This window comes from Falco cherrug, chromosome 3 (assembly GCF_023634085.1).
Source record: "Falco cherrug isolate bFalChe1 chromosome 3, bFalChe1.pri, whole genome shotgun sequence".
Taxonomy (NCBI): Eukaryota; Metazoa; Chordata; class Aves; order Falconiformes; family Falconidae; genus Falco; species Falco cherrug.
In genome coordinates, this window is record NC_073699.1 from 120,671,309 (window position 1) to 120,692,928 (window position 21,620).

Genomic DNA, 21,620 nt, shown 5'->3' on the forward strand with positions numbered 1-21,620 from the left:
ACCCTACAATGCAGGCACCATGGCTCTCTTTAACCAGGTCCCAGTTTACTTTTCACTACAGCTTTCCCCAGTGAGCCCAGGACAAGCTGCAGACACAGCGTGACAAAGGACAGTGCACTCAGACTGCCCAAGGCCACTCTGTGTCAGAGGCAGCAAGCTGGGCAATGAGAAAAGCAATGTTGGGGTCTAAAGTATAACTTGAAGAGAGAATCATGCCAGAACCCGATAAAACTTTACTCAGAAACAAAGGCAACTGCTGTTTCAAATCCACTGTTAAGTGTCACTCCGGTGCGCGAAGCTGCAACGTGCTGCAGCACAACCAGCAAAGCAGGTCACGAGCAAAGAAGGGGGGGCAGCTTTAAGCGCTGCGACCTGAGCCAGCCACCAAGAACAAGACCCGCGGTGACAGCTGCGCTTTGCCACAGCAGAAATCCTTCTATAAGCCACAAAACAATGTACAGTCTCAACTGTAGAAGTGTGGACTGGGAACGAACACACTACACTCTCCAAACTGGCAAAATCTGCATTTAATTTACAACATAGTAAAGGTTACAGGTAAAAAGCTCAACAGAAAGTGTGAAAAGGCCTATTACATATTACACAAGTGTACAAACTTCTGTACAAAGCCCCTAGATGTTATACGGACCCCTCCCGTACTGGCCAGCTATGGCCCCTAAGCTCTAAAATAATGAGAGCTTGTTCAAACCCAGGGAGGAGAAGAGCTTTAAAAAACAATGAGCAGTAAAGCTTCCCTTTTCAAGAACAATCTTGCAAAGAGCCATTTGAAAAAAATCAAAACCACTACACCCCCCCAAAAAAAACCCCAACCCCCAAATGAAAACCAAAACAAAAACAACCCAAACTCAAAAAAATGAAGAAGAAAACCTGTTCAACTTTTACTTGCCCTAACTAGTCTTACCCTAAAGAGTTGCCTTCATAAAGCAGACTGACTGGAGAAAGAAAATTCTACACACCAGAAAGAAGCAAAACTAAAGGGAGAAAGATTTTGGAAGCAGCACGGAGTGTTTGGAAGCAGAACGTCTGAGGACTGCATCATATTCAAGAGTAACTAAACACAGAGCAGCACTATATCACGGCGGAGTTACTGTGTTCATCCATATAACAGTTTGAGCTAGATATGATGGTGCAGGGAGGGGAACAAACCAGTCTCTAAAGCCATTGCTCTTGCAAATAGGGTAGCTACTAGCTCATTTTTACCTTGGTAACATGACAGAAGCAACCACCCTGCAGATGCAGAAGTCACACTGATTTTGGAGCATCTGTTCAGAACAGGTCCAGTGCGTAGAGCACACCAGATGCACCGTAACACAGCGCTGCTCCAGCAACCATCAGATCTTCCTAACACTACTTAGCCAGGTAGCTACAGTACACAATGAACAGCTGGGTACGCTGCTGCCATTTTAGTGCATGTTTCCTGGAAAAACTCCCCCAAAGGAATGCGACTATGTAGCTGAACTGCATTGCAGAACGTAAAAAAATCCAGAGTAAACCTAAGAAAAACAGAGTTCTGGCCTTACCTTGCAAAAAGTAAAGACATAGTGTCTGACTACATGTAAATCAGATTTGGAAACCTAAACCCGAGGATCTGAAGGGCTACAGCAACAATCCAAATCAAGCTTCTCATATTATTCAATGGGAAAAAGCGATGAAGTCGTCAAAAACGTAATATTATGAAACCAACTTGTGCATTGCTTTATTCAAGGTGAGTCAAGATTCTCTACTGAGAATTCATATTCTAGCTTTAAGTAGCACTCAATCCTCACCCACTGTTATTAGCAGTAAAAATAGTTTGCGGATTGTGGGGTTAGTTGTTAAATACAGAAATCCTTTGACACTGCTGATGGCTGCTCATTTTTATGTGTGTCTTCTTGCATCCCACATATACTTTAACCTCACAAGTTCCATTTGCCAATGAAAATTCATCTATTTACGTTAAAAGGGCCATCAAGTTTACAAGAAACTGTTGTCCTCCATGTTAACTCCATCTTAAAAGTTATTACAGGGTAGGGTCAACACTACTTTGTTGGTTTGGAAGTGTAGAAAGTGCCTACCCACCAGTCAAACGCTCCTAGGCTTGCTACGCTTGTATGTTGGCATTGGCATGAACCCAAGCTCAGATCCACCCGTGTGTGCACCCCTTTGCCCACCCACACAGCACTCCGTCGCACAGTACTGGACCACAGCTGAGGAAGACCACCTACTTCTTGTCCATCTCAACTCCACGTTCTCATGACCTAATGGGATGCTGTAGTGTTTTAGGTGGAAATTAAAACAAGCTGTAGCCAAACTAACAAAACCCCCAAAAAATTAAAAAAAAAAACAACAAAAAAAAAACCCCCAACAACAACCCCCCCCACATTGGTGGAGTTTTAAAAATGTAAAAAATCAAAGCCGACCTGTATTTTGCAAGCTTTAGAACCCATACCAATGGGATTTCTGAAAGGCTTGGCCCCACAGACATTAACTTCTGACACAGCTGTCCTGCTATTAGCAAGTCCAGCAGGAACAACATCACCCACAGTAAGCACGACACCCAAATACACGAATTTGCAGGGTCATGCCATAAATGATTATTAAATTATATGACTCCTCCCCTTCAACTTACAGATCAAAATTCAGGGGACGGTAATGGCTAAGAAAAGGCTGCCAGATATTTTGGTTCAAAAGGAGATGGGAGCTGTATTTTTTTTTTTTTTTAAACAGACATATAAAAACATTTGAAGACAGATCTTTAAAGGATATTTCACTTCTCCAATCTTGGTATTACATCTGGTTAGGACACTGAAATTTTAAAAAGACGATACCGCACATAAACAGTTTCTGGAGTTCGTAACTCCCACCCTCCCTCAACAACACTCAACTCAGATCAGTAGGGAAGGGGTTGGCTTCTTGCCCGGCCATGCCTCCTTTGCATATTTCTTCTTCTTGGGTTCATTCACAGCTTCAGGGTTAAAGACAGCAGGGTTTGGAGCTGGGTTCATGTTAACTGTCGAGGGCACAACAGGAGTCAAGTCCACATCCGGGGCAAGATTGGGGTAGGGCATTGGCAGACCACCAATGAGTGCTGTCCCATGGACGCCGTGCGGCTGGGAACCTGCCTCATTGTGAGTTGGAGGTAAACCACCATATAATCCTCCGCTGTAGGGAAAGTTTTGCATACGTCGCGATGCAGAATCATCTGTGGTCAATGAGCCTGGATTCTCCAACCGTTTTTTCTGTAGATGGAAGCATTTAAAGAATTATTCAAAATACGTGAAAGCAGCAAGCTATTTAAACTGATGCCAATGCCATTTTCCCCAAAAAGGCACCTAGACCAGTCACATAGGAAGTGGTTACAGACCATGCCCCAGTCTTTGTCCCAGAAGATTTCTTTTGGGTTTCCTTGAAAACCACTTAATAATAAACTCTTAAAGGTGCACAGTGCAGGAAGGGGTGACAGAAGCTGAAGCTCAGGTTTAACTTAGATCAGGTCTGTGCACCTTTTTACCTCCTGTACATGCCTGGGAGTCTTGAGCTTGTCCTGAATGCAAGACCGAGTAGGTCGGTAATCAGTAACACAGACCTGCCCTTCCCACCACAGTAAGAAACTGCAACTTCCACATCACTTGGGTGATTTTTGTCTAACTCCTGATCACGGGAATCTTCTCCTGCAGTCTGAGGTTTATGTAGAATTTTTTCCTTTTCCACATACATTATTTAGGGTATACCAGCAACAAGTGACAATGCTATTCCACTGTTGCTTAACTACCCTGAAGTTCTGCAAATCTTCCCTACTCCTAGCATATTCCAAATAAATATAGCACTGGCCACACACTCATCTTGGAGCAAAGTCTAAACCCTGCTAGTCCTAGTAGACAACTTTACGAAATCTGTAGTACTTACAGTATTTAAACAAACAACCTCTCACTTTTACTTTCCATTTTCCACATTTCCCACAATTTTAACTGATGCCTCGAACTACTATATTAAGTTTCTGGAAAGCATTTCTTTTTGGGAGCAAAAAGAAATTGCCATTAATCCCATGCGTTATTAAAGAAAAGAGCTAAAGCTGGTTTTGAAGGGAAATGGTCAAATCTGCTAAAAGATGGCAACAGTGAAACATGAACACGACTTTTGCTTAACAACAGAACATCTTCCACCATAGAACAGTACGTTTCTACGGTGTAATGCAAAACGTGAGTTGATCAATGTAATGTATTAATTAGAAAGCTGGGAGTTACTCTGTACCTTAACAGGAACTACTGCTGTCTGTACCATGTTCCTGAAACGCCCAACAGAAGGGTCCACATCCTCTGTAAAGGCAAGAACAGTGAAGCCTTCAGTAAGAATACAGGAAAAGAACATCTATCAGCTAAAGGAACTTTTATCAAGAACCGGCACATGGATGTTCTCTTCTCAATACTCGGTAAGCACAAGCGTGCCCAAACAGAGAGGCGCCAAGGGGACACCTAGTGGGCTTTATCTCAAGGTGGGCTCATCAGATATTCTGGTAAGAAAGGCTTCCACTCAAATGGAGAACGGGAAAAGGGAACAGATGGATGGGGAGTTTGCACTGATCTGACAGACTGGAGTTCCAGGCTGAAAGCTGCTCCTGACAAGGCACTGCATGCGCTCAAAGGCACAACAGCTGGCCCCAGAAGTCCTTGAGGGACCTTGAAGTAGGAGTCAGAAGAATTCAACACACAGTCTCTGAAAGTCTGAAAAAAAATTATTTTTCGTAATGCAAATGACTGGTGTTTCCATTAGGACGTTCTGCACACTAAATTGCACAACCTTATAAATCAAAATGGTTATTCTGGGTGGTATACACTGCCAAATAAAACTAGCTCCAAACTGTATTTTGAGATGCATGCTAATTAATAAGCTACTCTTATCAACAAGAACATTATCCATGTAAAATATTGTAAATAGGAATGCCATTAATATAAAACAGCTAAGGGAGAAAAATGACTAACAGGCAATAGATACATCTTCAGAAGTATTGTTTTGAGTGAGGGTAATGTGTTTCAGATATGCAGACACAGCAAAAGACCTCTGAGCTTAAGATACATATCCACTAGGCAACAGGTAAGTAAAGCAATAAGGGACAGATGAAAAACAAACAAGTTCAGTTCCCATTTACACTCTGAAGAAGGCAAAAAAACCCAAAATCCACCACGTTCCTTTTGGACACATGAGATTTTTCCAACATTTCATAGAATTTTGAACAATGAAGCCGAGTGTGATATCCCTGTCCCACACAGATTGTGCAGTTATTTTACAGGTAGAAGAGAAGAAACACAGAGAGGTCAAAGACTTCAGTGAGACACGTGGCAGCTTCTCTGAAATAGCAGATCCCAAATATTGACTGCCAAGTTTCTGTTCTCCTTATCCACATGCAGCCATGAGGAATCCCTATGAGAATACTGGAAAGAGCGCCTTATGGGCATCAACTAAAGATCAAAGCAAACTCTTACCTGGATTGATGATTTCATCATCATCGCTGAACGTCACTCTGGAGTTCTTCCGTTTTCTCTTTGGTCTCTGAATATCCAAGTTCCCTTCCTCAATGGTTAGCGTGGAAATTCTTTTGTTGTGGGCTGTATTAAACTCTGTCAGGTTCTAGCGACAAATTTAGAGATGAAACAGTTTAAGCCACTAGTGTATGAAGTCTGATTTAATCGTATGATTGCGCATATCAGAAGATCACAGCACACTGTTCAGTTTTGACTTTAGATCCCTAGGAAGAGAGGGTGCTCCCGTACTGCAACAGGTTGCCCAGCGAGGTTGCGGAGTCTCTGTCTGCAGAGATATTCAGAACTTGACTGAGCATGATCCTGGGCAACCTGCTCTAGCTGACCCTGCCCGAGCAAGGGGGCTGGACTAGATGATCCTGAGAGGTCCATTCCTACCTCAACAATCCTGTGAATGTCACATACACTGCTTTCCCCCTTTTCACCAACTGTTGGAAACAGGGTAGCATTCATTGCTACTGGCCGTAGGGAACAGTGTGGGAAATCACCGTTGACCTGGGGTAATCTTAGCTGGACAGCATGTACTCCCCGGCAAGCCTTTGTGAGAAGACCAGTGGAATAGTAGGATTATTAGGTCACTGATTCTGGGAAGCAGCACGATCACAGACATCATGGCAGAACGAGATGGTTTGTGCCTATCTGCCTGCAGAAGACACCTCAGACTATCTTCAGGGCCAAGAAATTAAGAACCTGAACCTAAGCAAACAAGTGGGAAATGCCATCTGCTTAGCTAGAAATGCCATCTAGCTACAATGCGCGATGTACTCACATCAAGTTCTGTCTCCTCCTCTGGCAGGCCCAGCAAGCCCTTGAGCTCTTCATCTTCACCACCCATTTTCTCATCTCCTTTAACTGCTGACGGCAGTGTCTGAGGCTTCTCTCGCAGCGTATATGCCCGTGTAGAAGCACCAAATGAAACTGTGGAGTCAATGGGTATCTGTTGGGGTTTGTGAGGTTCCAAACGAATATGACCCAAGAATGTGCCATGTGCTGAGAACATCAAAATACAAAACAGCCTGTTAGTCATCAGCTTGGGCTCACAGTATTTGAGTTCAGGTCTTGAGAAGTTCAGAAACTGTACGTGGCTGCTCCAAGATACAAGTCACTAAGGTACTGCTGAAAACATTAGCAGTGTACAATTTTACCTACCATCTCATGAAGTAAGATAACAGACATCAAAAGTCTAAAAAAAGTCAGGGAAATAACTTACAAACACCATTTACTTTCTGGATTCTCGTAGGTCCTCAGTTACTATGTCTGGAATCATTGGAGGAAAAAAAAAACAAAACAAAAAACCAGTTTGTCAGGTTTTAGATCTTGGGATACCACCCTCAGAAGAGAAAACGTCATTAAAATCGTGAAAGGAAGGCCAAGTCACTTTCCTCCTCTCCCCTAGCCTCTTAAATGCCCCAAAATGCTGTTTTAAACACCAAGTGAAGCAGATGTAAGCTGAGTGGAGCAAACACTCCTTTGCTCCTGATCCTTGCCAACCTTTCACTAGGACGCTAATTCAGATCATAGTCATCTATCCATACAGTGCAAACAACAACAACAACAACAAAAAAAAAGAGGAAAAAGTACCTCAGATTCAGAAATGTTTAGGCACTGAAATATCATACTTCTGTCTAGTTAAATGTCATGCTACTTACTGCTGTTTAGATCTATGAGGAAAACCCTCTTGAGATGTTTGTGATAGACCAAGGCAGCATGGACCCGAGAGCAAGACTGGTGGTCAATGGTAAAATCACACAGATCAGGATTTCTCCCAAAGAGATAGTATTTCTTCTCATCAATGATGAGTTTCTGAGGTAGAATATCAAACAGAGAAGCATATTAGACTCCTATAATCTTTTGCATCTTCCTGAAAAAGTCAAGAACATGAATAAACAGAGCAAATTAAAAACAAAGCATCAACAATTTTGTCTGACACCGTTCAATACAGAAAGTCAAATGTTCTCTTTGTAAAATCAGAACAGCTGAACATGGAAGAGTCCCAGGTTTTCCCTTCTGGGACTGGGAAAAATAATAACTCTTCAAATCATGAGACTGCCTCTTACAAGAGATTCTCTCTCACATCTGCTCCCAAAGATTTTTACACATTCCCTAATGCAGATGACTTAGGCCTTGTCTAAGCCAGGAATCTATGACAATGATTTCCAGTCCGAAAAAGAACATCAGAATTATATTTCTGTACAGAAACTGATGTACAGAAGACTTCAGACTTCTATGATAAAGATGTAAAACTATACTGATTATGTATTGTGATATGAATCCATTCAAGTAAACCACTAATTTTAGGCATTGCTTCTTAATTCATCCTAGTTCTAATCTCTTCTTCAAACAAGACCTTACATACCGTAATATCAGTTACATAAGCCATCTATGAAATGCAAAGGAACATGTTGACACAGTCCTACAGAGTACACAGCATATTTCTATTAGCAGACAATGTTGTTGGAAAGAACTCCTCGTGCCTAAAAGCTGAAGCACCTAAGCAGCACAGACTTCTTTCTCACTGTATTCCAAGACCTTAATGTGTCTTCTTTCTTCCAGCTGCACAAGTCAAAGGCTGGCAATGCATTACAGATTTGTTAACAGATGGCTTCTCCTGCTTTTTGAAACATTTACCAAAGCCCACACAACGTTCCAATAGCATGATCAAGGGAATGCTGATGATACATTTTCTATCAGAAAAAAACTAGACCTTATTTCAAGAAAGCATTGCTTTCCTAAGATGCTCTGAGCCGAATTAACGTTTGGCCTGCTAGAGCACAAGGATTTCTCCCTTCTCCCTCCTTCCATTCCCAGCTATACAATCCTCTCCTCAATTCCACTGCCACACATCTGAGCACAGTTTTCAGCTTGCAAAGCACTTTTTTTCTGCATTAGCCTTCTACTGTTTTAGTGGACTGAATCAGTTTGCCTTCGTTCAGATGCACATCCCAGCTAGCTCTAGTGAAGCAGTGGATTACATGCACTGGGACTGCGTGATGAGGAAGGACCTCCCTTCCTGGCAGCAGCATTCATGTCAATCAGTCACTTGCTACTCAGTTTTGCCAGCTGTATAAACGACATGGCTAGAAAGAGTGAATGTATCAGACCCGTTACAGGCAGCTGGTTTGGGTTTCTTCTGAGCTATCAGAAAGACTGACACAATGAGCACCAAGAGGGCTGCTCGGAGAGGTGGTGGCACTGCCATCCTCAGAGGCGTTTAAAAAATGCATAGATGCAGGGCTTAGCAACATGGTTTAGTGACTGACTTGGCAGCCCTGGGTCAACGGTTGGACTTGATCTGAAAGATCTTTTCCAACCTAAATGATTCTGTGGCACTACCAAGTCATACAGAAAATAAGGAGATGGCCTGGAATAAAACATAGTATTTCTATTTCTCTGCCTTATCTGCAAGCGTAAAAATCACACGGGCCTCATTTTCTACTACAAATCACCTTGCAAAGTTACATCTATTTACCTACCCACCAATTATGAGCTGTGAGGCTTTTAGCACTGCTGCATTCAGATGTCACTTCCCCACTGACTTTTTTCAGATTCCCCCCCCCCCCCCAGATGTGTTCTCCTGTGTTGGATTTCTCATTGTTCTGCTGAACACTTGTCAGCCTCCATGCTGCAAGTTCTCATAACCTGGTATTCAGTATTAAGTGTTTAATTTATTTTTGCATGTTTATTCTCTCTTGTAGGTCACTACAAGAACTGAACAACTCAGCTCCCATTACACATCATGATGACTTCACAATTAATTGGCCCCTTAGGTAATAATCTGTAATACCTTATTCCCAGCTAACTGAAGGTATATACTTCAGGCACGATTTCATGGGAGTAAATACTTTGTGAAATCCACTGACTTACGCATTTTCTGTGCCTCTGAGTTATAACCCAGTGTCATTCTTTATACACTGAGCTTAAACACTTCATGGCTTGTTTTAATGTTGCACTTTTCAGACCCAGCAATCACAACGTGTACCTCAGACCTCTGCACAAGACCTGGGACACAGATGGCTTGGTTAGTATCAAGTGCTCAGTAATCCACAAGATTTAAGAATGTTCTTTCTTGGTTACTGCTGCCTACCATAAAAGACAACATTGAAAAACTATTTGTCACATGTACCAAACACAGAAACAAAAGCCAACTTACAAAGCCAACTGGGGCCTCCTGTAGGTCCAAAAGCTTTGGGCAGCACAGCCTCAGAGTCTGACACCACCAGGACAACATTCCTGACTGTCAAGTTATCAACACCAGATTTGCTTATCCATTGCCAAAAGCAATGGTGCATCCTCAGCTTCCATATGGCGTTTTGTTCCCTTTTTTCTTTCCCCAGTCCTGACCAGGACTCCCACGACAGACACTTCCTTAGCACCTGAGGATTAATTCAGCAGAGAGCTCCATATAAACTCTTTCATCCTAAAGCTCTCTCTCCATGCTCAAAAATCCAAAAGAAACATGACAAGAAAAAAACTCATCTCAGACTAAGTCTCCCAGGTGGGAAGGCTGCATTATGTTTGGCCACCTGCCACATACCAAAAAACTAAAAGTCACTGCCATTTGGCTTTGCTCACTGAATCTCATTCCATGGCCTAAAAGAAATACTGGAATACTTGGTGCCAAGTACAATCCTTACCCCAGACACTGCTGCTGGGATGTCAGCAAGAAGGCTGAGCTGAACAGCAGTCCTACTACATACAGCTCTCTGATCTCTGAAAGTGATTCTGAAGACGTAACAATACCGTAAGAAGCAGAATACGTGGTCCATGGTTTGAAGACAAATGCAATGCAAAGGGTTTGAAAGATACAGCGCCTACGAAAAGCCAGTGAAGGATAGCTCCAACACAGTCCGAGTAGCAGGTGAGAACCAACTCAGCCATGTCTTGTAGGAACTAATGAGCTACTCTGAAGATGCGGCAAATGTATGTTTGTTAGTACCTAATTCCTTTTAAATTAAGCCTGAGCAAACACCTCTTTTTAGGTCAAGACTGTCTTTGCCAGTTTTCTGTGTCTTTAAATCCAGAGTAAGCACTCCCTCAAAACAGTCTGTAAAACCAACAGTAGTGGACTATAAAGAAAAGCCTCATTTTACTGGTTTCTGGCCTGGGAAAACACAAGTTCATTTGCAAGATACCCATTTATGACATCTCTATCTGCTTTCCTATGCAAAGCATATTCTGGTAACTTAACCAAATTCTAAACAGTAAATCTCTCCTGCTAGACACCAGAAGGAACACTTAATACTGTCTGCTGCTCCTGTGGTAGCATAGTTAAACACCAGCCAAGATTTTAAGTGACCTAAATCTTTCTTGATCTAACACAGAGTTCTTAATTTTCCAGTTTCTGTTCAGAAAAGCTGGCTCAACTTTGGAAATGTTTGCTGCCCAGAAGCATTTCTCTTTCCAGTCAATTGCAAGTTAGAAGTCTGTCCACAGCTAAAATACATTTGCTGGCTTGGGTCCTCTCTGTCAACCATGTTAAAGAGCTTTGTTTTGTTTGTTTACTACTTCTAGTGGGATATAAAACAAAATATGAGAGAACGAGGTGGTGTTATTTCAGACAAATCCCTTTGCTGTAATAAAAATAACTCATTCTGTCTGTGCTAAACACAATGCTGTTCACAGAACCAGAACATGGGAAGAAAAAAATCATACTGTATTTTATACTGTAGGACAGGGGAACAATCCTGTAAAATACAGGATACCTAGTTAACCTTACTGTAAAACAAAATAAAAAATAAGCTGGCCAGACAAGTATCTCAAACAAGCAGTACAAAGTGAAGAGGTTTTCCTCTTAATCTTTTGTATTTAAGATTTCTTTCCCCATGTTATTCAAATGTCTGCTCCTGAAGTTCGTAAGATGAGGTGCCTTCTGTCTGCAGTCTGATACCTCCTATATAAAGTGTCTTATAGGGAATAAGATGTCAGCTCTGCTCCAAAACTACGTTTGCAAGAAATAAGGCTCTGCAAAGTACCAAGTTTCCCTTACAAACATTTTATTTTTTTCTCTCTCTCTCTTACTAGGACAAGTTTTATATTCAGAAATCAAAGTGTCATTGTTTGCTGGCTGAGGACTGCAGTTTTCTATCACTTCAAACACGGCATCTAATCGGAAGACAACTGATAGAAGCACTTCACAGTATGAGACAGCCTTGGAGTACAGGCAAGGGAAAACGATTTCTGAAGTTTCAGAGTAAAACAAACTGATCTGAAAATAATGGATATGAGAGAGAAAGGAAATACTTATGAATAAGTGTGGAAAAAGCTGGGAAATGTTTTACTGATGGTGCCTATGTATATGATACACTAAATACACACAAAACCTGTTTTCATACCTCAATGAGTTTGTCTCCTTTGACTACATCCAGATGTAAGCCAGGTGGCGGTTTTCCTGCCCTAGAAAATAAAGGAAAATACAAACACATTTAATAAAAAGTTTATTAGTGTTAGAGCTAATATTCTATTAGAGCTACAGACCAAACCCAGACACGTGGAAGCAGAATTAGTTTTGGGAAAATGTGAAAATCCTGTAATTTTCTTTTCCTCCCTGCGGATTCCTTCTGACAACACATAAAACATGATTTTTTACAAAAAGAGTTAAGCTAATAGGACACAGTGCACTTCAAGCTTTACTTCTCCAGGTGAAAAATAGCTTATTTACAAAATAAACAGGGCAGCTGCTAAGAGAACATGGTATAAGGCCAGGAAGAGGCTAAGAACCGGAGAAGGGGACAGACTGGGACTGTTTGCTTAAGGACCTGCTCAAGGGCTCTGTTTTCTCATGGTACTTTCAAAACATTAGATCTCTACCCTTAGCTGCTGAGAAGAATGGAAGCTTTTACCATCTTTCCCCTCTAGGACTGGTAATGGTAAAAAACCTGAAAGCACCTCCACACATACCTGTAATATTATAAAAATGTTGGCCAATAGCCAGTGCTCCTCCACACTCCCTATAATCAAACTTTCCTACCAAAACCGGTAACACGGAAGAGACTGCAGTATTAGGTGGCAGAGGGACTCCTACCCTATGACAATACAATCATCCTCCACCAAATTCTCAAACAAACAGCAGCTCAGCTCCCCCAGCCTTATAGCTCCATCCCTGCCCACCATAGATTGGTCACGGCTGGAAGGGAACTTGGGACATTACCGAGTCCAAGCCCTGCTAGAGCAGGTTGCACAGTCGCGTCCAGGTGGGTTTTGAATGTCCCCAGAGAGGGAGACTCCACGACCTCTCTGGGCAACCTGTTCCAACGCTCCGCCACGCTCAAGGTAAAGAAGTTCTTCCTCATATTCAGAGGGAACTTCTTGTGTTTCAGTTTGTGCCTGTTGCCCCTTGTCTTGTTGCCTGGCACTACAGAAAAGAGCCTGGCCCCGTCCTCTCGACACTCGCCCTCAAAATACTTGTATGCACTGGTAAGATCCCCTCTCAGCCCTTCTCTTTTTTGGAGGAGAACAAACAGCAGCAGCAGAGGATGCAGAGCTCCAGGGAAATCTGCTAAAATGGTGACTGCTTCCTAGAAACAAGATTATGGTGGTGTGGGCAAAAGACCACCAAGTAAAAATGATCCCGAAGATGACACAGTCTGTCTGATGAGCTGATAAATGACAGGCTCTTCCAGTCACTTCAGCATTGCTAGGGGGCCACCTCCTCTTAAATACTGTGCTAGGATCATACAGCCAGGCTACACCTAAGTATTGCTGCCTCTGCCTGTGCTCCCCTCAGACCTCAGTGCTCATTTTTCACTGAAATACAGGTTTCATTCATGGATCCATGCCCACTTCTCAGTGTTTCCTCTTCCTGCCCCTGAGCACTGGCAAACTTGTTTTTCTCCACTGCACTGAAACTGCAAAGTTGTAGCTGCCCCCCTCCCCCCCCCCCCCCCCAAGTAAACTTTCATTACAATGAAACTCTTCAAAACTGGCACAGAAGATACATACTATTTATACAGTGATCCAAAAATACTGTATTAATGTTTCTTTAGAACATTTCTCATTAATCATGAGAGCACTGTTTAATCATGAGAGCATGTGCTGGTTCTGTTTGACTTCAAGTACTGATTTCTCACATTCCTGTGGAGTTGTATCAGGCAGATCAAGCTGACAAACCCAGCGTAAGGAACCTTTGGCAATCTAAGAACTACCTCCAGGAACAGTATTGGGTGCCTCCCACAGGAATACTCTCCCAGTTACCAGCTCAAGGTTACCAGCTCAAGGACTTCCTGCACCATAGCTGCTATCCATTTAACCAGCTATCTACATAAATTGCTCGAAGAACAAACAAACTTAATGCATTTACAGAATCTTACACAAACAACTTCACAGATCACCTACACATAGCTGAAGCACCCTCTTCTCTATTTGGCCACAAGTCTGCTTGCCATTAATTTCATTTTGCAAACTAGTTCACCTCAAAAGGACAGCAACCACCTGTCTCCTACAGACTGTCAGTTCACTCACAGTTCCAGACACCTAACATCTCTCTTGGTTGTTCCTTCTCCAGACTGAAGAGATGCCTAGGCTAACCATCTGTAGCACAGCTTCTTGTATCTTTGACTGAGATAATACTTAAAAATAATACTTGAGAGAAAGAATTCACATGGTTTTTGAGGAGGCAAGTAGTATCTCACAATTTACCAGAAATACTGGAGACAGCCAAGAAGATTTTAACAAGGCTATCAGTACAGTAGACTGGCATTTTTACTAAAGCTTTTGACAAAATTATCTAACGGTCCTATGGAAATTAAGGTGTGATGGGGAAAAACACTAATCAATGACAGAATGTACATGATTATGAGTCAGGAAAGAGCAGGGTTCTGCAAGGGCTCTGTTTTGTTATACGCAATTTGGAAAAAAGGAGCCAACAAAACCAAGAAAAATCACTTATGACAATTATGCAGGAAATTCAAATCTGACTGAAATGCTGTAAACTAATCTCATGATACTGAACTGCTGCTTGATAAACCATCTGGGAGTGGGGGAAATCGGTGCTCTTGAATGCTAGTACATGCTAGAGAGAGACCACCTCAACCACGCAAACACAACCAGGAGCTCCAGGCTCCTTATTGCCACTCAGGAAAGATCTAGAGTCATCATGACTACATTCAGAAAGAACCAGAGGAACAGTTGACAAAGCAAAGACATCATAAAGAAGAAACTATAAAAATACAATGTTTTAGCATCTTGAATGCTGTGCCAGTTCTGGTTCTCTTGCCGAGAAGGGCACAGGATAATGACCAGTACAGATGGCTTCATGCGAGAGGAAGGAAAAAAAAAAAATCTAGTACATATCTTCTGAAGCTTGGATAAAACAGGTAAGTATTTATTGCCTTTGTCCTCTCAATGAATGCTACAAAACTAGCATACTCACTATTTCTTGAAACACAAGAAACAAGCAGCCCTGGATTCGAAAATAAGGAAAGTGCCTTTGCATAACTTGTGGGAAAAAAAGAAGACATTTGCATAACTTGTGGAAAGCACTGTCACTCAGCGTTGTGGAATTAAACTACAAGGTAACAAAGAAAAATTAGCAAGTTTGTGGAGATCAGGTCTGGTGTTAGTTATTAAACATGATCACCCAGACAGAGTCTTCAGCTCACAAAACCCCTTTGCTTCTGACAGCCACAAGCCTTGAGCGCATACAAGAGGACAGAACACTTAAAGATGATGGAAACAATAGCACATTAAGTTACTGGTCACTACCACAGTATGATAGGAAACCGTCTGGGATGCTGTTTTCAATTAGTATGGCTGTTTCAATGCTCTTTTTTATAGAAAGAAATCAGAATGAAGAAAAAACCTCTTACCAAGATGTTGGTTGAACACAAAGTTGTTGCTCATCATATGCATCAGTGATATGCCTTTCACAAAGCAGAGCATACACATCACAGAAACTGAGACCACGCCAACACTGGCATTTGTTTAGGTGACTTGATTCGCTAAACAGGGAGATATTATGACAAAGTTACGGTCAAACTCTTTAGGGTAATTATTTTAGTTCATGCAGAATGGTTTCTTCCCATGTGGGAGAAGAGGGCTGGATAAAGAGCTGACCAATAATCCTGATCTAACCTTGTTATGTCTGCAGGAAATATGACGGTTAGGGCATTTGAACTTTAAAAAAAATGCAAGTTGATGGGAGGCATTTATGATTTCCTCTACTCTTCGAAGCATTAAAATAATACTTGCCAAACTTCCAGTTGTAAGAAATACAGTAAAAAAAGCTTGCGGCTCAAACTTGGTAATTACAGACCTTGCCTGAACATAAAAAAACCTGACTGTGTTCTAGGAGCATTTTATGGAAGATTTCTGATGAGAAATGTGGCTGCCTCAACTGAACAAAGCATTCCATCTGTATTAAAGCACTTGCTCAACTTCACCTTGGCTCTATGTATGTTTTCTTCTTACAATGCAGTTCCACGCAGAACTAGATTTTACTGGTTCACTCTGGTTCCCTTGGTTACTTACTCAGGAACAAAGTCTCCATGGAATACAGTGAAATTTGGGAACTGTATACAAAATTTAATTCCTGAGAGCAGGGTCATAAATATTCTATTAGAGAGAACTGAAGGTTTTATGACATCAAAAAAATGAATTCAAATGGCATGGAATTAAATACGAGAATGAATATTAAGTAGTGAGCAACAACATAATGATTATTTGTTAAGATTATTCCTACATTTTCAGAGTGAGAGCAGGTATGTTTGGAAGTTTAATTTACCTGTACAAATCAGAAGAATATATGACAGGACTGTAACCTTTATGCCTACCAGGAATCTGTTCCAAAGCCTCGTTATTCTGACAGATTGATTTCCATCCTGAATTTTTTATCAAATCCTTTCATTTCCATCGTAATTTTTTTGTTCTTTCCCTTCAGCTATAAAAAGAAGTTTCCCAAATATTACCCCTCTTTTAAAAATTCTTTAGCCTGGGAAAATCATCCCTGTTTTTATTTTAACAGACAACTAAAGCTCTGTTTTGTCTCAAAGAAGTATCGCTGTTTCCCAGTTGATGAGTTTTCCTACTGCATCTGTATCAGTTTGATTTGAGCTTTATTAAGTACAGAAAACAGACTGCATTTTCATCAGTGCCTACCTAGAACAGCACTGACACGTCTCTATCTTACAAACAGATTACACATCAGGTAAAATATTAGTCTTTTTATTTTTGAACAGTTATATGTTACTAGTGATTGATGGTTGTTCTGTGATTAGTCTATGTACTTGTGTGTATGTACTTTTATTTCTGAATATAAACTTTTGTCTTTTTACTTCTGAATTGTGAGTTTCTGGCTTCAAGAAGTAGTTCTTGTTCTTAGTCACTTTTCCCATCTTATACTTCTGTATTTTATCTTGGTTTTACCATTCTGGTCTTCAAGTTATACCAAAAGGACTGGATTAATACTCTGGCCTCTGTGTTGACCCTGCTTATGTCATCAAAAAGCACTGTGGTTGCTTTTGTCAAGGTAATTAATAAAACCCCCAACACTAAAAGGGTCAGCCCACAGACTCTATTAAACTGCTATTGCCTCCTCAAAGTCAATTCCCTATACACTCACAGTTGTATGAACCCCTCTAATTCTTCCTAAAATGATTGTTTCCTACGTGTTCTAATAAAAACAGCCTTGAAGAAAGCTGGTTCACCTGACAGTCAGCCATGGCAGACATAGTACATCCACCTCCCTGCCTTGAATAATCAGCTCCTTCACAATATAGTTTAGTAGCTGGACACGGTGAAGTTCAGGTTTTCCCTGAGCAGCTACATGTATGGATTTGTTTGCCTTATAAAAGACACCAACTGCTTCGAATGATTAGTAATGTAGTACTTAAGAGGGATGCCACTGAACAAAACCAAGTTCAGATAGGGTTTTTTTTGAGATAAATAAAACACCTACAAGCAAAAACTCTTCCTTCTGTCCTAGAAACAGAAAAATGCGTTTCTTCACCACGGGCTCTACAGGTCAGTCCACTGCTCTGTCCATAACGCCAGGATGATTCTGTGAGGAATCTGTACAGATTATTTTCTGCCATTGATAGCAAACCCAGTACTGCAGAACTATAGAGTAATGGCAAAAAGCAGGGACGGACAGCAAAGAAGAAGAAAAGCCCAAGCTGAGCTTAAACCTGGAAGGAGTATATACAGTAACAAAAATAAAACAATTCAGAAAAAGAGCACAAAGCCATTAACACTTTGGGATGTGGTGTAGTTAGAAGTACTGAGTAACAGAACTGAAGTTTTACAGACTGGCTGACAGCATCTCTTCCACAAGGCTAAGATTCAATGTTGACATGCCAACTGGGTTACATCAGCCACATCCAGTTGAACTTCAGCAAGGCTGCTGAGTTACATCATTCACACCCAGTCTAAAGAGACATTCTGAGTTGTAGCTATTAAGGACATAGACAGGACAACTTCCCTTCTATTGTGTTAGTTTAAAATTAGGTCACTTATTTAGGTTTCTAGACGTGGACTCAAAAGCCTAAATTTAGCCACTTCCTAAAAATCTTGGCCTATGTGACTACTGTACACCCCTTCAAGTCCAACTTCAAGGACAGGGTGGAATTTCCAGAACCCTAGAGTTCATCCTCTCCAGAAATTTGTGCAGAATCATTGCTGCCAGGTATAGCCTGTTCTTGGCTCAAAGAAACCAAAACAAAATTACTGTAGCCTTTAAAACATACTATTTCAACTGTACATTCCAGAACAAGTGCGACATCCCAACTAATGGTATGTCAAGGCAGAGAATAAAGAAAGATTCACAATCCCAAATGCAGGTTAAACCAGGCCAAAAGGGCAGGCAGTATCCATTAAACACGTGATGGTCACCTCAAAACCACTCTTCAGATTATTTGTACCTCATGGAAATTACTTTTATTGACTAAAATGACCTCAGAAGGTGTACCAAAGTCTTACCAAAACTAGGATGTGCAATTGTTATCTACAGACATTTTCTAATCTCATGGTATGGTTAAATTATAATCCATAGAAAGTATTGGCAGCATCTTTATTCCAATTTTGAATGCATAGCCCATGTCTTTCCTAACACATGCGGAGGAATTGCAGTACATGCATAAACAAGTACGAGCATAAGCAAGTATTATTAAGGCAGCATTTATTATTTTTTGTCTGTCTTGAGCTAGTTAACTGTTAGAAATACAAGAAAAGAAATAATATTTTATGGACTATAAAGTAGTAACCTATAACAGCACAAAAACTAAATCAAAGCCAGAAATCAAAACCAGTGAAAACCTACTATCCACGTTAAGATAGAATAGATACAATGATGAAGGCAAACCTCAAAAGCATGGGCAACAATTTATAAAGACGGGGAAAAAAGTTACTTCTGTTGATTACATTTAAGATATATTTCTCATATGATCAGTGTTTACAGTCCCCAAGCCAGCTCTACTTAGAGGCAGAAAAGTAAAGATAGGTAAAGACTATGATTTTGATTTTAATATAGATTGATGAGATTGAAGATAATTCACTACAGAAGAAGCTGCTATTGACCACAAAGCCTCTCTGCAACTCCATGCTTTTTGGTCAACCAAAGCTTCCTATACAAAGATCTACACTGTTACCTATATGGAAGACTTTTCGGTGCTTGCCTAAGACATCAAGGATCCTGCAGGATACATCTACACTGAGACCTTTGGGAAGTCAGAGCTACAAATATTGACCTAAGTCTACTACTACAAACTATTTTCACTCTGGAGAATCCTACCTGTGAAAGGCCCATCATTTATTCAATATCATAACTGTGTGCTCTTTGGTTTGCTCTGGAAGAAAGAAGTATTTCAAAACTGTGAGCTAAAATCTGTAATTCAGTAGATGCCAGCAGAAGTCATGTAAAGCTTTAATATGAAATATATTCTTCTTTTTTTGCAGACTAGGAAAATAAACCAGAAGTAAATAAATCCACCTGGTAGGAGAGATCCTCCCTCCTAATGGATGAGGCAATGGAATCCCACCAGCCATACCTACCTAATAGGTCCCATTTTATGTTGCCTATTCAGCAGAAATACCTGTGCACGATTTCAGAACATTATAGTAAAAGGCTGCAAAAAGGGAATTACCCAAAATCTTAGAAATGTCAGGATAAAACAGACCCTGGTACCCGAACATCCTGGGTGTGAACCCCTGGCTTGGATCACCTCCCCAGTGCCTCTTCCACCTCATTTCCCTATCACTCAGCACAATGGATTGCTCCTCAAAACCAAATCAGGTCAGAATCTGCATGGTGAAGAATGCTGCCTGTCTGTAGACCCTGCCTTGTATGTAGCTGAAGCCGAAAAACATGTAGCTGAAGAGGCCCTCACACTTATAGTTGTTCAGTCCTCCCCTCCAGATGGTATTTATTTAGGAATTCTTCTGCAATAGCATGCAAGTTACTGAAACTAAGCATTTCACAAGTTATACTTCTCCAGCTAATTCAAGCTACAGCTTTCAAAGGCAGAAGTAATTCAAATTTACCACTGAATATAATGCAAGTTGTGAACACTGTTGTATAAAAACACTATGAAAAAAAAAAAAAGAGAGAATATTTGAAATTTCAAGTTGAACATCCAGAATAATATTTGCCTATACCTACTCTATCATGTCACCATTTTATGGAGCACCACCTTGTCTCATATAGATGTTTGTTATTGTGTATGTTCAGAGCAAATAAAATACTAAAATAAATGAGCAATTCTTTCCCATGAGAGGGTTAAATGGTTTCACTAACTAAAGTAAAGACTTATAAGACAGGTTAACATTACAAAGCATATTCACTAAGCATCCATTCACTGGCCACTATCATCAAAGCACGGAAAGGCAGGGGACCTGTAGCAAAGAACAGATGACTATGCAACCGAAGACTGCAATTATGCGTGCACATACATAGCTAGGTCACACACATATACAGATGCTAAACATTTCAGCTATAACACGTTATGTCATTTTCTATGTGATTTAAAATGTAAGTGCACACATCCCCTGAATAATCAATGCTCTGGCACCCAAAGAAGGCACTACAGCAAAGACCTATTTAGTAATGCATGAAAAGATTCAAAGCAAATGAGACAAGGCCCTAGGTAACCCAATCTAAAGCCCTGCTTTCAACGAATGGTTGGACCAGATGATTTCCAGAGATCCCCTCCAACACGGACCTTTCTATGACTCCAGAACCAGTCACATTCACAGTTCTGATGCTGCTTCTCCAACACGTCCCTTTGCCCTGACTCCTTAACTCAACGCAAGAAAAAAAAACCACCAGGCTAGTTTCAACCCGATAGATTTCTCGTACCGAATACAGAACTTGAACAGAAAATTCCATTTCCAGCACAGCACCGATTCTGTTTAAGCTCTCGGGAAGACCTCCGGGAAGCGCTGCCGAGCTCCGGCCAGCGCCGCACGCCGGCGGTAAGCCCAGGCCAGCCGATGGACGCGCCCACGGGGCTGCGCCCCGAGCCCGGACCCCCGGGCAGGCCCAGCGCGCCGCCGCAGCCAGCCCCCGTCCCCGCGGGGCTGGGCAGCCGGCCTCACACCGCGGCCCTCCCAGCCCTGGCCCCGGCCCCAGCCCCCGGGGGAGCCGGGCCCGACCCCACCGCCCAGCCTGGCCCCACCGCCCGGCCCGGCCCCGCGCCACTCCCCCCGGCCCGGCGGGCACCCGCCGCAGCCCGCAACCGCACACCCAGAGGCGGGCGGCCCGGCGGAGCCGCCGCAGCCCGCCCGCTCACCAGCTGGGGCACTCAAACAGCGAGAGGCCGCCGCCGCCGGCGGAGTTCGCGTTCGCCGCCATCTTGCCTCTGCCCCATTCAGGCGGGCCGAGGGCAGGATGGGAAGCTGGAGGACCGGCGCGGGAGGCGCTCCCAGCGTGCCCCGCGCGGCGCCGCCTGGGCGGGCCGGGACCGGGGGCTCGGCACCCGCCGGAGCCGGGGCAGGGGCCGGAGCCGGGGCAGGGGCCGGAGCCGGGGCAGGGGCCGGAGCCGGGGCAGGGGCCGGAGCCGGGGCAGGGGCCGGAGCCGGGGCAGGGGCCGGAGCCGGGGCAGGGGCCGGGGCCGGAGCCGGGACGCGCGGCGCCGGCTGCTCCCGCGATCCCCACGCTGC

At 42.4% G+C, this 21,620-nt stretch overlaps 1 protein-coding gene and 1 non-coding gene across 2 annotated transcripts; both read right to left on the reverse strand.

Annotated features, from left to right (window-relative positions):
* Positions 1-512: 512 nt before the first annotated feature.
* On the reverse strand, positions 513-21,382 carry PPP1R8 (protein phosphatase 1 regulatory subunit 8). Its single transcript, XM_055703614.1, has 7 exons — positions 21,251-21,382; positions 11,867-11,927; positions 7,184-7,337; positions 6,304-6,524; positions 5,478-5,622; positions 4,249-4,313; positions 513-3,236 (listed from the first exon to the last, which is right to left on the reverse strand). The coding sequence occupies exons 1-7, from the start codon at positions 21,310-21,312 to the stop codon at positions 2,883-2,885; spliced, it is 1,062 nt and encodes a 353-aa protein (XP_055559589.1). The 5' UTR covers positions 21,313-21,382; the 3' UTR covers positions 513-2,882.
* LOC114015294 (small Cajal body-specific RNA 1) lies at positions 9,404-9,569 on the reverse strand. The gene has a single exon (XR_003559143.1). It is a non-coding gene; the product is annotated as a small Cajal body-specific RNA 1 (non-coding RNA).
* Positions 21,383-21,620: the final 238 nt, after the last annotated feature.

Bases quoted from the DNA above. Each gene is read 5' to 3' on its own strand.
- PPP1R8 (XM_055703614.1), bottom strand. From the start codon at position 21,312: ATGGCGGCGAACGCGAACTCCGCCGGCGGCGGCGGCCTCTCGCTGTTT. The intron at 4,314-5,477 runs GTAAGAGTTTGC...TTGCCTTTACAG, and splicing joins TGATGAAATCATCAATCCAG to AGGATGTGGACCCTTCTGTT. The intron at 3,237-4,248 runs GTACAGAGTAAC...TTCCATCTACAG, and splicing joins CAGCAGTAGTTCCTGTTAAG to AAAAAACGGTTGGAGAATCC.